This window comes from Vigna angularis, chromosome 1, assembly GCF_016808095.1.
Source record: "Vigna angularis cultivar LongXiaoDou No.4 chromosome 1, ASM1680809v1, whole genome shotgun sequence".
NCBI lineage: Eukaryota > Viridiplantae > Streptophyta > Magnoliopsida > Fabales > Fabaceae > Vigna > Vigna angularis.
Window position 1 is genome coordinate 33,361,236 of NC_068970.1, and position 20,638 is coordinate 33,381,873.

The 20,638-nt window shown below is 30.8% G+C and overlaps 1 protein-coding gene across 1 annotated transcript; it reads left to right on the forward strand.

The window, feature by feature from the left end:
- The first annotated feature begins 1,583 nt into the window (after positions 1-1,583).
- Positions 1,584-3,988, forward strand: LOC108321413 (polygalacturonase 1 beta-like protein 3). Its single transcript, XM_017553159.2, has 2 exons — positions 1,584-1,840; positions 1,938-3,988. Exons 1-2 carry the CDS (start codon positions 1,787-1,789, stop codon positions 3,753-3,755), a joined length of 1,872 nt encoding a protein of 623 aa, XP_017408648.1. The 5' UTR covers positions 1,584-1,786; the 3' UTR covers positions 3,756-3,988.
- Positions 3,989-20,638: the final 16,650 nt, after the last annotated feature.

Below are 20,638 nucleotides of genomic sequence, written 5' to 3' on the forward strand. Positions count from 1 at the left end.
TAAACCAAAATCACACCTTGTTATGGCCAATTATGTAGTAAAAAATTCCATCACACCACCAAAATCAGGTTTCCAAGAATAAAAAGGTTTAAGCAACAGTGAAAATGACTCAAAGAAGTATGAATGCACTGAACTAAACTAGAATTAGAATGCTTAGTATGACTAAACTCAGAATAGACCAAACAAAGAATATTAGCACGATGAATAGCTGGAATTAAAAACTGAACAGTGAGATGCTATTAATTGTGAGCAACCAAGTTATGCAAATTGCATTTGATTGCTTGTAATGGTCTGCTACACTTTTAGCAACCTTCAACAACATCAACCAAGTTTGTATAAAGGCGACGTTGGCGTCTTACAAGAAGGAGAAGAGGAGGCCGTTATTGAAGAACAATGATCTCAAGTGCTACTATCTTCACTACTCTTTTTTTGCCCTTTAAAGTAAATAGTAACCTTGGATCTTATCTTTCTCTTCCTATAATTCGTTTTAGTGATTGATGAATTATTTTGAGGTGCAGGTTTAAAGGCTGATGAAAAGTTAATGAATTTGGGATTAAGGAATTTTTTTCTATGCTTAAAGCCAACGTCTTCTTCTTGCTTTGAGAAAGAGAATATGTTAATTGATTATGCATTTCCTTGGATGGTGTTCGTTCCTCTCCTGCTTTAGATTGTACCCATGAACACCATATCAAATATTTCTTCGGCCACATCAGCAGATGAAACGATGAGCGTGGGGATTTTAGGTGGGGATGGAGGTGAACAAGAGAGAGAAAAAGCTGAACATGAGAGAGAAAAAACTGCACAACAGAGGAAAAAAAAGAAAGAGTACGCCACATCAGCATGAAGTTAACGTTGTTGCTGTCCATTTAACGGATAGGACTGAAGTCATACACTTTTCATAACATAGGGATCCAATGTCTTCATTTTTAAAACCGGATACTAAACAAAAATTCAGCTCTTAATATATAGACGAAGTTAATATTTAAACCTTAAAAATATAATCTATAGATGTAGGTTCCTTGAACTTTATTAGATTTACTTTGAATGATCACAGTAAAAGGAAAGGTGAGGTTCTCCAAATATCAACAACGTGTACAGTTATAAATCTATACGTTTCTACGATACCTATAATGTAATATAGAGATTTTTTTCTATTTCAAAAGTGTCCACTAAACGGATCATGGTGATCAATAAATATTTAATTACATTTCTTGTGCTTCTTCTATTGTCCTAAAAAATATCTGTTTTCCTTCTTTTATTCATTTTTATTTTAAAATTAGAAAATTCAAAAACGGTTATTTATTTTAGAGATCTCATATTTTGACAACTCTCTAAATTATACCACTTTTCTAACAAGTCTTTATTATACTTTTTTATTCTATAATTTAGTTTACATTCATTTAATATTTCACTATTCCTGACTTTTGCCAAATAATTTTATTTACAATAGTGAATGTAAGAAATATTATTCAAAATAACATACGTAAAATATTTTCATCCAAAATCATGGTTTTATTAATTAAAAAAAAGGTTATAATTTGATGATATAATTTTCCGTCCTTAAAGAGTATACTAGCGTTACACATGCATCAACGGCATAATTAAAGCAAAGATGGAATGCCCAACCGCATCGTCTTACATGTTTTCCACGTTCAACACATTCTCGCTCTCTCCAGCTAGCTCATAGCATTTCCTCACTCACTACTATATATATTTCTCCACAAACCCACCAACATTCTCAGCCTATGCTCTCTTCTCTCTCGGGCTTCAACCACTTAGAAGAAGCATGCACAACATCATGACTACCCTATTTCTCCTTATCCTTCTCTCACTACTCACTGTAACAACACTTTCCCTTAACTCTTATTGCTTCAAAATGCACTTTTTTCTATTCTATTATACTATATTATGCTTACGTATAACACATGTGCCTGCAGGTTACACTCGGTGGTCGCGACATACCAGATAAAAACCCCTTTACTCCCAAGGCTTCGGTGGCACGCTACTGGGACAAACACGTCCGCAACACCTTGCCAAAGCCTTTATTCCTTCTTTCCAAGGCCTCCCCTATGACCGCCGTCCAAGCCGCCTCTTTCACAAACCTTGCCGCCACCAACACCCTCTCTACACGGTTGCCGGAGTTCTGCTCCGCCGCGCACCTTCTCTGCTTCCCGGAGGTACGTCCTAGCCTGGAGAAACACACCAAAGACGAGAATTTTCAAACCTACAACGACGGCCAGAACTTCACCAACTACGGAACGGGTAGAGTAAACGGAATAGACACCTTTAAAAATTACTCCAACGACATCGTCAGCATTCCGGTCAACGCTTTCCGTGGATACAGCCGCTCATCCATTGACCACAGAGAAAGCTTCACCGGCTATGCCAATGACATCAACGTCGCCGACCAGAGCTTCAACATTTACGGCTCCAACAGTGGCGGGGAAGGCTCCGGCGAGTTCAAAAATTACTCCAGCAATTCGAACGTCGCTGAACTGCGATTCACCACCTACTCCGACGACACCGTCAATAGGAAACAGTCGTTCTCCAGCTACAATGAGGACGGAAACGCAGGCGACCAGACATTCCAGAGCTATGCCAAGAACTCCTTTGGCGACAAAAACGACTTCACAGGCTATGGAACAGACTCCAACGTCGCCTCCTCTAGCTTCACTAACTACGCTAAGAAAGGCACAGCTAGCAATAGTACGTTCACCAACTACGGCGTTAACATGAATAATCCCCAAGAGAAATTCCAAAGCTATGGCGATGGAACCGTTGGTGCGACGCACAACTTTGCCAACTATAGGGACCAAGCTAACGTAGGAGACGATTCGTTCCAATCCTACGAGAAGAACACGTTTGCGTCCACAGTGAATTTCAAAAACTACGGCAACTCCGCCAACCCTGGTTCCGACACTTTCAAAGGTTACGCTAAAGGAGCAGAACGTAACACGGTTGGCTTCACCGGCTACAGCGTTAACACTAACGCAACGTTTAAGGATTACGCCAAAGAGGGTGTTTCCTTCGCTTCTTACAACACCTCTTCCTCTTCTTCAACTGTTGGTGGCAGTTTGGTAAAAAGGTGGGTTGAACCGGGTAAGTTTTTTCGTGAGAGCATGCTGAAGGAAGGAACCGTGATGGCCATGCCAGACATAAGAGATAAAATGCCCCAAAGATCATTTTTGCCCCGCTCTATTCTGGTGAAATTGCCCTTCTCTTCTTCAAAGATTGAGGAGCTGAAGAGCGTCTTCAAGGTGTCTGATAACTCCTCCATGGAGAAGATGATGATGGAGTCTTTGGGTGAGTGCGAGAGAGCACCCAGCGTCGGAGAGATCAAACGGTGTGTGGGGTCTGTCGAGGACATGATTGATTTTGCAACCTCTGTTTTGGGCCGTAATGTCGGGGTTTGGACAACTCAGAACGTAAACGGGTTCGGTAAGAATGTAATGGTGGGTCGGGTCAAAGGGATGAACGGTGGCAAGGTAACCAAATCCGTCTCCTGTCACCAGAGCTGGTTCCCTTATCTGCTTTACTACTGTCACTCCGTTCCTAAGGTTCGGGTGTACGAAGCGGATCTCTTGGATCCGGAATCCAAGGCGAAGATTAACCACGGTGTTGCTATATGTCACTTGGACACCACCGCATGGAGCCCGACCCACGGCGCATTCGTAGCTCTTGGATCGGGTCCGGGTCGGATTGAAGTATGCCATTGGATCTTCGAGAATGACATGACTTGGACCGTTGCAGATTGATTGAGGAAAGAAGTGACGGTGATTAGAATCGGTTTCCGCCAGCTGCTAATAAAAATGAAAGCTGTCTCCACCGCATGTTAATGTGTTTTTTCATTTTTAGTTTGTTATTTGAAAATAACTAAATGGTTTCTGGAAGAATCCACCTGTTTACATAACCTCTCAATTAATTTAAATGTTTGCAACTGTGTTTGTAATTTATATGTTGTATTATATGGCTTCCTTTCTCTTATTATTTAAATGCCTGGAAATTTTATTTACCTCACACTACAAAACTGTAAACTCATTTCAATAAATCAAGTCAATAATTAGACAGTGAAATCAATACGTAATTTAGATAAATGTTTACCTCAAGGTAAAATTTAAACACTAACCATTGCCTATTCTTAAGCAGTTAATAACTGATAATAAAGTTTAAGAACAATATTTTATCACGTTTCAAGACTAATAAATTCAAAAACTTCAATTGAGTCTTTAATATGATTTATTGAGTATTAAATAATTTTATATTTTTTAATTGAATCGGAAGTTGTTAAGTTTTTTTTTTAAATAAATAATGTAATTAATAAGTAGTTTATGTGATTGATATACCTTATTGAGTATATCACGTGATATTTTATAAAATTATAAAATTGTAAAATCATACAATTGTAAAATCATAAAATGGTAAAATAATAAAATTATAAAATCATAAAATACTTTAATTTACTAAAATTTAGTAACGCAACATCCCAATCTAACGTATTTACACTATTAACTAAATCATTATAATTTAGATATTAAGCAATAAATTATACATAAACATGTAATATATTATGTAATATATATTTCACAGTCTTGAAATTAAGGAAAATTCTCAAATTATACAAATATTTTCAAGAGATGGAGGAGTTATATAATACAAAAACCATATACCAGCATAATAACTATATTTTAATTATTTATTAATAGTTTCACTACCACTGAACCCTTTTATTTGTATCATTTTCTGTTCACGTATGACTATAGAATATGCATACACCTCTTAACAAATCACACATCAAATCCAAATTAACATTAATTAAAGAACACAAATAATATATATAGTTATCATGGCACATGTATACACGAACATTCATCTGCCACAACATCCAGAAGACTAGTGTATTGACTAGCATCCTCCTACATATGTATTTTACCTAATTCCAAGCTCATCTCATAGCAACAAGAACCTATTATTTATTTTAATTCACATATTAACAATTCATCATTTGTTTTTTATTACATTAGCATAAATTCAATTACAATATTCATTAAGTACATCAAAATGACGAAAAACATTACAGTAACCATAAACTTCAAATCAAAGTTCTCAATGATCAAAGTGAATAATCATGTGCCTAGGATTGATTATCAAAATTTTACTCTGATCCAACGTTAACAAACTAGAAATCAAAATTTTATATATTGAGACAACCTAAAATCCAAATCCGGGTGGTGCCCAATGCCCTATACCTGACGCCTAGCACCTAATGCCCTTATGCTCACTATGAAGAGCACACCTAGTAGTCCCAAAGTCAAACACAACACCCTTGACCACTAGAACCACTAACTTGGGAGTGCCCAACAGTCCAAAAGTGGGGCCAAGGGTCGAAGGTGGAGACAAGTCGTCAAGGGTCAAAGGTTGAGACATATTGACCTGAAGGTCCATATAGACTGACCTAGGCTTAAGGTTAAGATGGGTTGACTCAGGGTGAAGGTTGAGATGACACCAATCCAAAGGTTGAGACAAGTCAACCTTGGCCAAAGGTTTAGACAGACTGAGTAGGATAAAAGGTCTATACGTGTTAGCCTGACCCAAAAGTCGAGACAGGTTGATTCATGCTAAAGGTCAACGCCAGTCAAGCCAAGTCAGATAGATCGTTTTAGACTGAAGGTCGAGACTAGTTAGTATGTGTTGTAGGTCTAGACGGACCACCTAAGCTCAAAGGTCAAGACTAGGCTTGGGTCAAATTTCAATAGGGTTGTCCCGACCGAAAACTCGCTAAGGATAGACCCAATCTGAAGGTCAAGATTGGTCAGCTCGAGCCAAAGGTCCACTACAAAAATTATGATCATTACTGAAGGATCTTTGGCCTTCGATAAAAGTCTATTACCGAAGGAATTACCGAAGGTCATAGTGAAATGCAGTTACCGAAGGATAAAGCCTTTAGTAATGGTTAGGTTATTTAGTTACCGAAGGATCCACGACCGTCGGTAAGAGACTCGATGATTAAAGCTCGAAAACAGTGAATCGAGAGACGAGTTTACAAACTTTAAGTCCATGGTCATGAGAGCTCTGCCTCAAGCTTCACACCTTCATTCCACTGTCCCTCTGACCCAGCCACGACCCTCCCTGTCACCCGTTGTCCCTCAGCAGCCCACATCAGTCCAGCCTACACCAGTACAACCATCTACAGAGCAGCAGGATGATGAAGATCATTTTGATGATGACTATGTAGATTATTAATTTTATTTTGTTATCGAACAATATAACATTTGGATGTTAGAACATTATGATTCTGCTACATTATAATATGCTCATGCCTTTCAAACATATGCATTGTTGGTCTAGATGAACATGTTGTTTTATGTTTTATGTTTCATGTTTCATTTACAAATACAAGTTCTTAAATTTGAACAATACACATGATGTTATATTTTTGTTTACTTCATCAATGATTGGATAATTTTGGGATGCATATTATGGAGGTTTGTCTGTGGTTTGAAAATGTTATGCAGGTTTGTTTGTGTTGTGAACATGTTATGCATGTTTGTGTAGTTGGATAACAAATACAAATATAACTTAATTCTGCCTGGTTCTTACCGAAGACCTTTGTCCTTTGGTAATTACCGAAAGCTTTTGCCCTTTAGTAATTATCGAAGGGCAAAGGTTGTCGGTAATTGTTAGCGCCAAAGGATTTATCGACAGAAATATGGTCATCGCTAATGTGTCGATAACAGGGCATTACCGACGGTTTTTTGCTGTTTCCGACAGACTGGGACCGTCGGTAATGTCTTTCTTTTTGGTAGTGGTCTAGATTGTTTGTTTCGAGTTGAAGGTTAAGGCTAATCGTCCTAAGTTGAAAGTCAATACCTACTAGCTTATACTGAAGGTCATGACGAGTCGACCTGAGAAAAAGGTTGAGACAAGTTTACCTAAAGTAAAGATTGAGATGAGCGAGTATGAAACAAAAGTTAATTGAGTTAAAGTTTTGATTTTCATACTAATAATTGCTTATATGTCTAATAATATATTTAAAGTACTTATTAGTTTTTCATATTTAAGAAAAAAATCAATGAGTTGACTGTAACACGCTTTTGTGTGGATATTTTAATTCTATAAACATTTTCAATTGGAAACCTTTTTATCCTATAAACATTTTTATCTCTAATAGATATGGATTGGAATCAAATCCGTAATTAACAATTTTAATTTGAGTTAATTCTAAATTTATTTAATATTTGTATTTATTTAAGTTAGTGTTTTTATAAAAAAAATATATTTAATAAAGACAATTAGATTTTTACAATTCTTATAAAAAAAATAACAGAAAAATTAAAGATGAAAAGTTTGTAACTTTGCACTTTCACCTACTAAATTATATATATATATATATATATATATATATATATATATATATATATATATATATATATATATATATATATATGTTCAAAGAAAGCCATTATATTTACCAGCTCATCAGAGGTGTCCCTAACTATAAAATACATAAAAAAAACATATAATCTAAAAATCAGTACACTTATTAGAACTTAACACATTTTAAGCCCAAGTAGTTATCCCTTTAAACAAACCATGTTTTCTTTCCACATGTTTCTTCATCGTTTGCAATAAAACTCCCTTATACTATAACCTTTAAGTTACGTCGGTATAGTTAACTGTATTATTCTTTTTGTTTTTGTTTTAAGATTGTAAGCGACGTTAATCTTACAACTTGTATGTCTTATTACAACTTAAAATAGAGAAATAATAATTTAACATAAATTTTTTTATATTATTTAATTTCTTTTTATATAATTTTTTTTTCTAAAAATTATAAAGTTTCACTTTTTTATAATTATTTTACTTTTATTATATATCAAATAAATATAAGTGTCTATCGTCCTATTATTACTTTTTAAAATATGGATTGTAAATAATTTTTAATCTAAGGTAAAAAAAAGAGAGTTGATTTTGGTAAATCTACTTTCATTTTGTATTTATTTGTTTGGATATATATAAAAATATATATAGGAATGACAACAAGTCGGGTCGAATAGAGATAATATTTATATGTAATTTGATCTGCATACCAAAAAATCATACTTACTACTTATCCTGTTACCCATCGGATGTATAAAAAAAAATTCATGAATTTTTTACAATATGCGGATACCAGTTGAATACCTCTTTAATTCACAAATATTTAAATATGTGTATAATAAAAAGTTACTATGAGTTTAATGCATTCATAGAAGGTATTATAATATGAAAAAAAATGAAGGAAACATAATTATTAAAGGATAAGTGAGAAAAAAAAACGAGGAGAAACAAAATTATTATAAGATAAATGAAAATAACGAAAAAGAAACAAAATTATTATAAGATAAATGAAATATATATAAAATTAACGTGAAAATTGAATATGCAATAGTTTCAATCTGTTAAGACAAGATTGTCTAAACGATGCTCATTAAGACAATATTATCTAAATGATGCATGTTAAGAGGAGATTGTCTAAGAAAACTTAGTTTTGAAGTTTAACAAAACATCTAAACAAAATAGCGTCTGATAACATGAATCGTCTAGGATATCAAGCATAAGTCCTAAACACCATATTAAAAATATCCTAAACGCTATAAGTTACTCAAACAAACACTGCCTAAATGATAGGCTTCTTTTATTGTGCAAATCATATTACTACAGTACCTTTATTCAAAAAGCCTGCATCAGAATCAGAAGACCATTTAGAGACATAAGATATTTTAAGAATGTTTTTTTCATTCGTTCTACTTGTCTCTTCCGTATATAGCATAATTGCCTCTACAAGACACAACATAGCTTCTGACTTAGCACAGAAGGCTACATCCCTTCATGAAAGTCAAAAGATCTGAGTAACATTATTTTCAAAGAAGCCTATATAAATAGAACTACTATGAAGAGAAGAAATCAAGATGTAAGAATCAAGAATTATCTGTGTATACTTTCCTGCTGCTGTTTTCTAAAGCTTACATCATTGAATGCTTGTTCTTTGGAAAGAAAAGATTTTTATAAGTTTTCAAAATCGCTTTGTAATGATTTCAAATCCTCTCTACGAGTGTTACATATTTTTGCATTAAGATGTAGTAAGGACCAATTGAAAATATACATGTACAAGTCACATTCACTTAATTTTCATGTTACACATTTCATGATGACTCCATGTCATTTGGTTATGTCAGCATTAGTGACCATTTTAAGGTTTTGTTGCAATTGATACAATGAAAACTGCTTTGGTTATATTTGAATGTAATCAACAAATGAGATCTTTTGAATATGCTAAAAACATATAATGACAATTTTAAACTCATGAAGTCTAAAACATTAATAAGGATTTATAAGAATATATATATATATATATATATATATATATATATATATATTTCTGACCAATGGAAGATTGTTAGTAATTTAACAAATCATTAAATGTATTAAGACCATTATATATGTCATGAAAGATTTACTGTGTAAAGATCATAAACAATATTTTAATTTTTTGTGAGACTAAATTAAAATATGAAAACTTAATAAAAGTAAAAGGACAGATGTTACATAAAGGAGTCATGGTCTCCATATGTAAGCATGTATATGATTATTGTTTCTTTCTCTTATCATTTCCATCAAAAGAAAAAATCAAGAGGAATCTAAGATGTTCTACAGTTGGAAAATTAGATACTAGTTAATCTATGTTGTTCCCAATAGCCAATACTCTTTTGCCTACTATTTTATTGGAATTAGGAATTGTTATATAAGAGTTTATTGCTTATTAATTATTGATTTTTTTTATTCATATTCTAACAAAATAAAATATTTTATATTTTAAAAAGTAGTCAAAAAATAATGTGATATGAGAGGAAAAGTTTTTTTTTTTATATTAAAAATACCATTATCCAAAATTTATATTATAATCTGGTTGCTCTTGAGAATAGTCCTTTTGTTTTCCCTTTGGGTGGAACCAATAAAGGGCAATTGACCTTAATTTCATGTACTATTTTTCTATCTATATTAATATTAATTTTTCATTTATATTTTATTAGTTGATTTATTAAAGTGGTGTAATTAATTAAGTTATGACTAAGGGTATATATATCATGAAGAATTTATTGTGTAAAGATCATAAGCAATATTTTAATTTGTTGAGGAGATAAATTAAAATATCAAAACTTAAAAAAAGTAATCGATAAAAATTATATAAAAGGATCATGATTCTTATCTATAAGTATGTACATTATTATTATTTCTTTCTCTTCATTCCAAAAGAGAAAATTAAAAAGAAACTTAAGTTGTTCTATAGTTGAAAGATCAAATATCAGTTAATCTACTTTGTTTTCAATTAGCAATCCATTGAAAATGGCCTATGTAAAAGTTTATTACTCATTAATTATTAATCTATTTTTTTTCATATTCTAACAAAATAAACTATTATATTTTTATAAAAAAAATTAGTGAAAGATAATGTGAAATGAGAATAAAAAAGTTTTGGGTGTTAAAATACCATTATTGAAAATTGATATTATACTCAGGTTGCACTTAAGAATAGTCCTTTTGTGTTCCCTTTGGGTGGAACCAATAAAGGGCATGACCTCAATTTGAGGTACTCTTTTCCATCTATATAATGTTTCTCTAAACTTACAGAGCATATTGTATTTATCATGCCTTTAAAAATAATTATTATGGTACGAAACCTATAAATCTTGAATATTTGTTTATGTTCATACTAGAGATAATTACAAATTTATAAACTACTTGTGTATTGAATTCTAAGCACATTTACAATGGTGATAGCTTAAGTGGGTACCTTAAACAATAATATTAAACAGCTTTTTTTGCATTTCCACAATACTCATAGAAACTTTAACTAGAAACTATATCATATCTTGTTATTGATGCCGATATGGTTGTTAAGAAACTTGATTAATACAAATATAATGGATAAATTTGTTTATAGTAGGGTTAATTACTCGAAGTTGAAGTTAAGAAAACAACTGGAGATGCTCATGTATAACTTAGTTAATTCAGGGCTGAAAGTTTCCCTTGTTCACTAACCATTAGTGTATGGAGGATAAAAAGGATTAGTAAATGGTTACATTAATTATTGTTATCCTCGAATGTCACGAGATGCTACTTTTAGCAAAGTTTATATTTAAAAACTTGGAAAAATTCTGAAAAATTAAAGTTTCTGGTAAAGCTATATATATTATGGATAAAGGTGACATTTGGAATCACCTTTCATGTTTACATCGTATACAAACACATATATAATAAATCACAGTCCCGTTTCTGAATTGGACAGAGAGCCTTGGTGTTGAAGAAAAAAGAGTTGAATGTAACTAAAGAATGAATTATTTGTACGTAGTAGTAAAGAAAAAGAAGAGAGTGTGATAAAGAGAGAAAGCTGTTACATACAGTCAATTTTTTGAGAATTTTTACTTTGGTGTTAGCTTTGACTAAAGTTACAACTACCTCATGTCATAATATAAACTAAAAATATCATCTAAATTATTCCAAAAAAAAAAACTAAATTACTTAGAAGAATATATTACACCAAATTATTATATTAATTTAATTTGTTATAAAATTTATGTTAAACATTAGTACCAATTTATGACATTGGAGCTAAGCTCTAATATTCCAAAATTCCACAAAATTATTAACTTATTTTTTAAAAACCGAATTATTGTTAAATAATACTTTAAAGAAGGCGGTCTAAATCATTATATAATTTAGTTTAATTATTTCAAATCATTTATAAAATTTAATTCAATTTATTTTCTCCATCAATAACTGACATATACCGTCATTGTCCATCAAATCTAAATTTTGAAAGTTAATTAGTTATATTGTTACAATGAGTAACAGCTAAAGAGTCGACTCGACGTGTAGACAAAATTTATCGAATAAACATTGTGTAGTGATAGCTTTTAATAAATTAGCAATAGATATAAATTATTATTAAAATAATTAATTCTAAAATTACATACGGATATAGAAGGGGAGAAGAACGTAAATTGTGGAAGTAGACGTAGTTGGATATACTTATATAACTCACTACATATGTGATAATAATAACATGGGAGGCTCCACTACATGCTTCTCAACAACATCATCATCACCATGTTGAGTCCAAGAACAAATCATAACTCAAACATTTGCAGATACTTTTTACTACCACAAATCAGTGGAACCTGGGGTGGCTATGATGTCATGCATATATATATACATATTGTCTTTGTTTACTCGACTCTCGTAATCATGTATTGAATTAATTAATTATGCTTTAAACACATAATTACATAAAGTGAAAAGAGAGAAGTACATAATAGACATTAGAAAAAGAGAGGTTCAAAGATTAGTATTGATGAACGTTGTCAGAGTTATTAATTATACGTATTAAAAGTTGGTATAGTGTCGGTGGTGAGATACTGTTAGAACTTAGAATTGGTATCAAACTTTCTTAAACTTTCTTAAAGTTGTTCAGTGACAAACAGGATAAAACATAACTGGGTTTTACTATTTTTGCCTCAGACCTAACATCGAATGATGTCGAATCATTTGATTTTGATTGTAAATCTAATTAATATTTAACAGGTTGAAGTATTCCACCTATTTCGTTTAATTACAATTATTTTCCAATTAAAAATCTAATTAATATTTTTATTGATGATAAGAATAATTATGTAAAGAGAAATTTTATTTTTTTATTTAATTTTTTATTTATAATTTTGAAATTTAGAATAAAATTTATCTGATAAGAATGTATTTTAAAGAAATATATATGATCAAGTGTGTTGAATACAAAAGTTACCAAACAAAACAGGATTTCGTAACGAAAAACCATATTTTAACTCCCAGCTATCAAACTAAATTGAAAACTAATTCTTCTTTGAATGTTTTTCTATAACCATGTTTTCTATAAACAAAAAATAAGTTTTGTATAAATTAAAATTTGCTTGTAATGTAATATATAAAACTCTCCCCTTTAAAAAGTTTGTTTTTAGCCTGTAATACGTTAGTTTTAATTTGTTGAAGAAACTTAATTTATTTTATTTTCTTTGAATGTTTATTGAGAAATTTATCAACATATATATCTAACACCATCAAAATTCGTTAACTAGTTACTCACATTGATTTAACTGTTTATTAAATGAACCTGTACATCTAGCTATTTATTCAAATAAAAATCATATAATTTGTGCTACTTCAATGATTTTTTTGGCTAATTAAACCTGAAAATATGCTGCAGTTTTTGGCTAATTAAGGAAAGATTATGAAATCATAAGTTTTACAATATAAATACAAATTAAAATACACAATGTTTTAACCAACAAATCAAAAATTAAGTAACAAAGCAAGGAGTAAATAATCCTCTTCGTCTCTATCCACTTTTTCTTTTTCTTTCTTTTCTTTTTCCTTTTTCCTTTTTCTTTTTGAAATGGTCACTCATCAATTATGTTTATCATGCTTGAATTGGTGCCCGCAAGATAATGATGCATCTACTTTATGTGTGGAGGATGAAATTTTCTTTTGTTTTCTTTATCATCCTTATAAATGTGAATGTTAATTTTACCATTAAGTTTCACCTATAAAAAAGGTTTTAAATCATCTAATAAAGATTTTTAATGACCATAGACCGTCCACATCCTTTAATGCATGTAGTAAAGATAAAAAAAATTGCGTGTAGTTTCTCTTTCTCATTAATTAGGTTAATAGTTTTGTAGAGAGTACATGTTTTTTGTTTTTTCTTGATATGGAACCTATATAGACTTTTTTGTCAATGATTTATACAGTAACTAAATTTGTGAAAACAATGGTAGACCTAGTTTTTGGTCCAAACTCTCATTCTTTGGCATAGGAAAGCTAAAGGTTATTTTTGAATAAGATTTTTGAGCAACGAAGTCTACACTAGTAAAAATTTGCATTTTTAACTCGCACATTACGCTTCGGTTTTTCTAGAACCGAAGCTATCAAAACACGATGGCAGTTTCGTAATTTTTAAATCACTATATGTCTTAGTTGTTAAGTAATCGATGTCTAAACGGAATACTGTCTCGGTTGGCAGGATAGACCAAGGTATATACCTCACAGATATTTCACATCAGCTGGTGAAAGAGATACTGTCTTGGTTGGCAGACGGCCAAGGCATATAAGGCTTTCTATTAGACTTGGGCTTGGACCGTGCAAATCTTCAAGCCAAGAAAACCTAGCACCTCTCCCATTTCCCTTTTCTTTATCTTGTTTCTCTCTCTTCTCTACGTCCAATCTCGCTGCTGCTTGCTCTAAGCCCTGCCCCTCCGCTGCCCCTCTGCTACTGGGAGCCACCACCACCCCGTCGTGTGCGACGGCTTGTGCGCAGCTTCCACCTCACCTGCTAGTGCGTCACCTTTGAAGTGAAGAGCAAGCGGTGGCTGTTGGTGGTGAAAAATCTTAGATCTACAGATCTAAAGGTCCGACTTCCACCCCAAAAGACCCCTCTTCCATCCCCAATGTCCACAACAAGTTCTAGAAGCTCACCCGCAACGTCTCCAAAGTTGACGCCTCTTCACGGAAACTTGCCTGGGGAAGTGTCGTTCGCAACCTCACTCAACTCTATCCCAGAAGCCAACTCCCCGAGAGAGAAACGCCATTGCTCCTTCGCGCCACGTCTTCACCGAGGCCAATCGTCGGAGTCGCCGTTGCTCATGTTGGAGGAAGTCGCGCCGTGTACAACGGTTCGGCCGCTACCTTTGCTACCCTAACCCTGAGAGACAGTTGTTCCCACCGCGACCAAATAGAGATGTCGCTAGAACGCCACTCTCTTTTCTTTTTAAAACAGAACCCCCAAAACCCTAAGGTAATCTCCCATGGTTTTTGCTTAAGGATTCAACTCCTTTGTTGGTGATTGAAGATGAATAGAGAGGAAGGGATGCTTAATGTCATTATCTCATTTGGCTGTTGGCTCCATTTTACTCAGGTGAAGAAGGAGCAGAGCACGAGTATCTTGTTTTATTTCTGGCATTCTGACATGTTTTGTTAGGGAGGAATTGATGGAGAAAGTGATGTTTTCCTCTCTGAATATGGCTTTTGTGGTGTGTTCCATGTAGTGTAGGTTGAAGGGATGAACTTGCTAAGCAAAAACTGTTTCTTTTTCTTTTTGTGTTATAAGGGGACAAAGATATATAGTTAGGAAGTGTTTAGTTGGAGGAAAACTCTAATGAAGTTAATTAATTATAAATCACTAAAAATATTAATTGAATATTTAATTATTAAACCAATATGTGAAAAAGAACTCTAACTAAAAAGCACTAACAATAATTTCAATATCTAAAATAAAGCAGTTTTTCTTTTTTAATGTTCATGGTAGCAGTCACAATAATTTAATTTAACTTTTGTAAGTTATATTGTGTGACTTCATCTTTAAGATTTTCTTTTGGAACATTTAATCGATACAAGAATTTTGTAATACCCACGTCATTAATATTTTATTTAATTATTGGCAGAAATATATATTTTTAAGATAAAAAATATTTTTTTATTTTCATGATCTGACTTTGATTTCTTTTATTTATGTTAATATATTCCAATAAAAAGGTATTATAAGACTCACATTAATCTTATAAATACTTTTGGGCATATAGATGATGAAAAGTGGTTATAATAAGGGTGGAACCTTGGGAGATTTGGCCTCAAATGTCTACACCTACTAAATCAAGACAAAAGAAGCTTTTGTGGTCTATATACTTTTCTAGGGCTAGCATTTTCAAGATTATGTTGTGCTAAAAACAAATCAAAATCATGTTTAAAGAATCCATTATTCTTACACCCTTTTTTAAGTGCAACACACTACTAACTACTGTTCCTCTATGCTTGTAAGATAGAAACCGAAAAAGAAAAAAAATTAAAAGTATAAAATGTTAGGTAGAGTTTTTTTGTTTTTTTATTTTATCGATATTAGTAGTTAATATTTTGTTTGTAGGAGAATTAAATCTATCATTTTTACCATACTTTTTTCAAAATTTACAAAATCAATTTTATAATTTTTAGCAGTTACTGGAAAAATTAAATTTACAGTCTTTTTTTTTTTTTTAATTTTATCATTAAATAAATCTTAAAAATAAAAAAAAGTATTAACTAAAATAAGATCTGCAACTGTTATATTAGTGATATACAACACTTAGAAGTAAGTGTGACATGTGGTGGAATTTTATGTAAATAGTATCAGTGATGCTGATATCGAAGAAATTATTCAAGTTATTTCCCTAGCAGATAAATATCGTCTATGGATAGAATACAATGTGACTCCCTATAAATGATTAAGGCCTTTAAAAATTAACCTTGAAGTTACTTGGAAACATGCTCTCTTTCTCTCATTTCTGTAGTAGTTTTTTTTAAATTATATTTGATACACAAATTTTTTATATTTAATTAATAATTTTTTATTCCTTTTTATTAAAAATATAAAAAAATATAATTATTTTGTTCTTCTAATGTAAATATATGTCATTTTATTATTATTGTTTTTATATATTTTTAAAACGTCTCATCAAACTTTAATAAGTTAGCAACTCTTTTAGATGATATCTTGTTTTGATTAAACCACTTGTCTAGTTATATTAAATAGGATCTTTTTAATGATTTCTATAGTTTGTTCTCATAGGTTTTTAGTCAAATTTTCCTATAATTTTGTACTCTTTTTAATTATTTTTTTTTAAATGTGTAGCATTTATCTATTTAGCAAATATCGAAATTATCTTCAAATAATTCCTTTTTGTTTACTGGTAGATTATATACTTTCTTTAGATAAAAATATATGCAACACCCACGTTTATAAATTTATTTTTTATTTTCTTCTGTTTTTATTTATTTATTCTGTTCAGTCACTTATTCTAAAGGAACTATATGTGTCTATTCTTTTATTTTTTTTTAAAAGTAAAATTAAGATCCAGTAGAAATTTCATAAATAATTTGCAAGAAAATAACTCACAATTCTGTCTTAATCCCATTACAAGGAAGATAATCGATTAAGGACAGCATTCAACTCCCCTTTGTGTTCGCCCTCACAATAAAAAATTAATACTTATATTAACCTTAATAAAATAAATCTTTAATAAAAAAGTATTTTATAAATTAAAAGATCTTAAAAGCAATAACAATAGTAACACTAATAAATTAATTAATAATGTTAATAACAATTAATAATAACTCTTAAAGATAGATAATTTTAGATAAAATAATTTTACTTTATTTCTTTTTAATCAAGTAATTTCTTTTTATCTTTATTTTCTCATTCGTTTTTTTAATTTATCTCTTTCTTATTTATCAATCATTACATTGAGATATTTGGTTTCTTTACTGGCTTGTTCTGCAATTTTCAGGAATTTCAAAACTTTATATTTTTGGTTCAATTTTTTTTATAGATCTGTTTTTCAAATACACTGATTCTTATACTACAAAATACATTACAAAAATTTATTATATTAAAATTAGTGTGTTGTGGAAAAAAAAATAACAGAGACCCTTGAATATTGAGAATCGAGTGTCCCACAACTCCGTACATTATTTCCTTTTCATTCGATAAAATGATTATTTGAATTTATTTTTCTCTGATGTCATAATTCAATTTCTCCCCTTCACTGAAAACATAAAAGGAGTGATAAATAATGTGAAAGAAATAACTGGATACTTGATCTGTAGTTAAAAGTATATAACATCCAAGTTACTTTTCATATAAAAAACCTGGAATCCGATGATTTTGAGTAATGGTCTAATAATACATATTTACATACATCACATATTATAAAGATATTATACATGTTATAAAGATATTATAAAGATAAAATAGTCATAAAAAAATATTTTTTTATATTTTTAAAAAAGAAATAAAAATTAAAAAAAAGTGAAAAATTTGTATATATCAAAATATTATTATTTTAATAATTTTTTATTTATATTCTTCCTTTTGTTCGCCCTGTCAACTTCACACAAAATTCCAAGTCTATAACAGGCAAGGAAACTTGTTTATTTTTTTTCCATTTGCAAATTTGCTTGGTTGGTAATAACTTTAACTCTAGAAAATAATTTATAAGATGATATTTATATTAATAAAAGTGTTAATGCAGATGGAATGACAGTAAAGTTGATAGAAACTGGTTATGTTTAATTTTAACCGAAAGAAGAACATATGCATGTGCAGCAGATGAAGACGTACTGCAAATGGTGGCCAAGAAATTTGATCTGTTCATCATAGCGAAAAGAAAAGACCAAGAAAGGTTAGAAAACAAGCAATCCTTCCAAAGAGTATCCCTATTGTTTCCACTAATCGATCATTAGTTAGGAAACTAAATTCATCACTCTATGCTATGCAGCCATGTTATGTGGTCCAACGCAGAAAAGGCCACTTCCATCATGCAAAATCCTTTGCCATTGTCTTATGAAAAAACAAAGTTTTCTTTCTCGTGGGGTTTTCTACTCTAAACTGGAGGAGGTAAGTTGCATAAACCTTCATCTTTTCTTTCATCAGGAAAATTCGTAAAAGGTTGTTTTTTGAAGACACCAACAAACACACATACATACATAAATCAGTGGAGAACAAACACATTCATCTGGATGCCAACTTTATTTTATATGAATTAACTGATCCAACTTACCCCAAGTTTTTTGCTGGATGCATTCATCGTCATAATTTCATAATGAAAATGTCATAATTGAAGAGAACGTACGTAGCAGAAACTGCCGAGGAAATTATACATAATATCAGTGGAGAACATTTTGTGACCTCAATTCCATCAAGATACTCATATTTAAGGTTGTTGTTTCTAAGCTAACTGGGGACCTTCCATTTATGTAATGAATTCAATTTTATTATGATACGGATATTTATTGTGCTTATCTGGTGAGAGTACGTTCTCCTTATGCCCTACGCATGCGAATAATTTTCTGCTCCAAAGCATATTGGGGACCTTGCACTCCTGCCATGCTTTTAATTAGGTCAAATTTAAGGTACACTACAACATTTTTATTTATTTAAATACGTATGAAAGTATATCTTTTTAATACATTTTCATATATTCTATAATTAAGTAGATCATGAAAATGATAATAAGTGATACTTGTACGTAAGGACTCACCTAATTTCTTCAATCTGACCTACTTCACTCCCACATAATCAATAGGTGTCGATCTCTGGGATGAATGGAATGTCTGCTTTTCTCTCACTTTTTTTTGGAATGCAGGTATCTTCTTTTTTTTCTCTATGGCATTCTACTCTCTCTTGGATATAAAGTTTATTTAGTGTCAAAATTCATACAAGCTTATATCTTGAAAACCATACTCAACGAATCATTGAATCAGTAAAGTGACTGATTTATATGAAAAGTAGTTTAGAGAAGAATCTGTCAAAAACAAAAATCGAAAACCAATCAAAACCCGAAAGAAAACAACTCAGTCAGTAAATATTAAATAATATATTATTTTAACTTTAAAAAAAATAAAAAAAACCTAAAATACTTATCAGTTTTGTTTTATACATGAAAACTTAATAATAATAATAATAAATATTATTAAAATCTTAATTTAAGAATGACAATATATATATATATATATATATATATATATTGAAAGATAAATAATGTTTTATAGTTTTATTTTAGTTTTGATAAGAGCTGAAGACACAAAAACAACCCCTAAATTTTCCCAGGATAAAGATAACAAGAAAGATAATAGAAACAGAGTGAGGTTGTGATCCTCAACCATGAATGAAAGGTAGAAGAAAAAATATAGAGAAATTAATCTAATATCATTCTATTGGTGAAAAATTAAAAGGTTGTATATTTTTCTTCAATCAATCATTTAACCTTAAACAAAAATTTATAGTAAAAGAAACTTATCGAACTAAATTTATATAACAAAATAACTAATTCTATTTTCTAATAAAAGAGGTACTTCTTTGCTAAAAATAAAAAACAAGACGTCTAAGTTAATTTTTAAGCTTCTTTATTTTGAATAGATTCATATTAACAGGATCCAAAATGGTTAAAATATGTATTGAATATTTAAAAAAAAAATTATCAGTTGTCTTTTATTATTTTCGCAGATGATTAATATCTTAATAAATTATAAGTTAGATTAAGGTTATTATGATTAAAATCCTTAATAATACTAATATAGTTTTACTATAATTATTTTGCTGTTTTTTGTCCATTGATGACAATTTGGATTCTCAGGATTAACCGTGTCGAACGAAATGTTTCAGTTATCCACATTCAATTGAACGTGAAAGGGAATAACGTTTGCATTATGTCATCTATCGCTGTAGCCCCACAGAGTTTAAGAAACTTCACCTAAATAATTAAGGTTATCCAAATATTCTTAAAACACCAACACAAAATCCTATTGTGCTCAGTAAAGTTGGCTATGTAATTTAAGTGACTTAAATATAAAATCACTTTTAAAGACCAAATCTCACCAAAAAATTCTTACAATAAATCAATAAAGGTAATATTTTATGAAAAAGGAATTATTCTCCACGTTCCCGTTATAGCTCTTATCAATAAAGGTAGGATGGGCTGGGCCGTTGGGCGCTCCTAGTTTTATGGGCCCATTCAAAATAATAAAAGACAGTTTTCAGAGC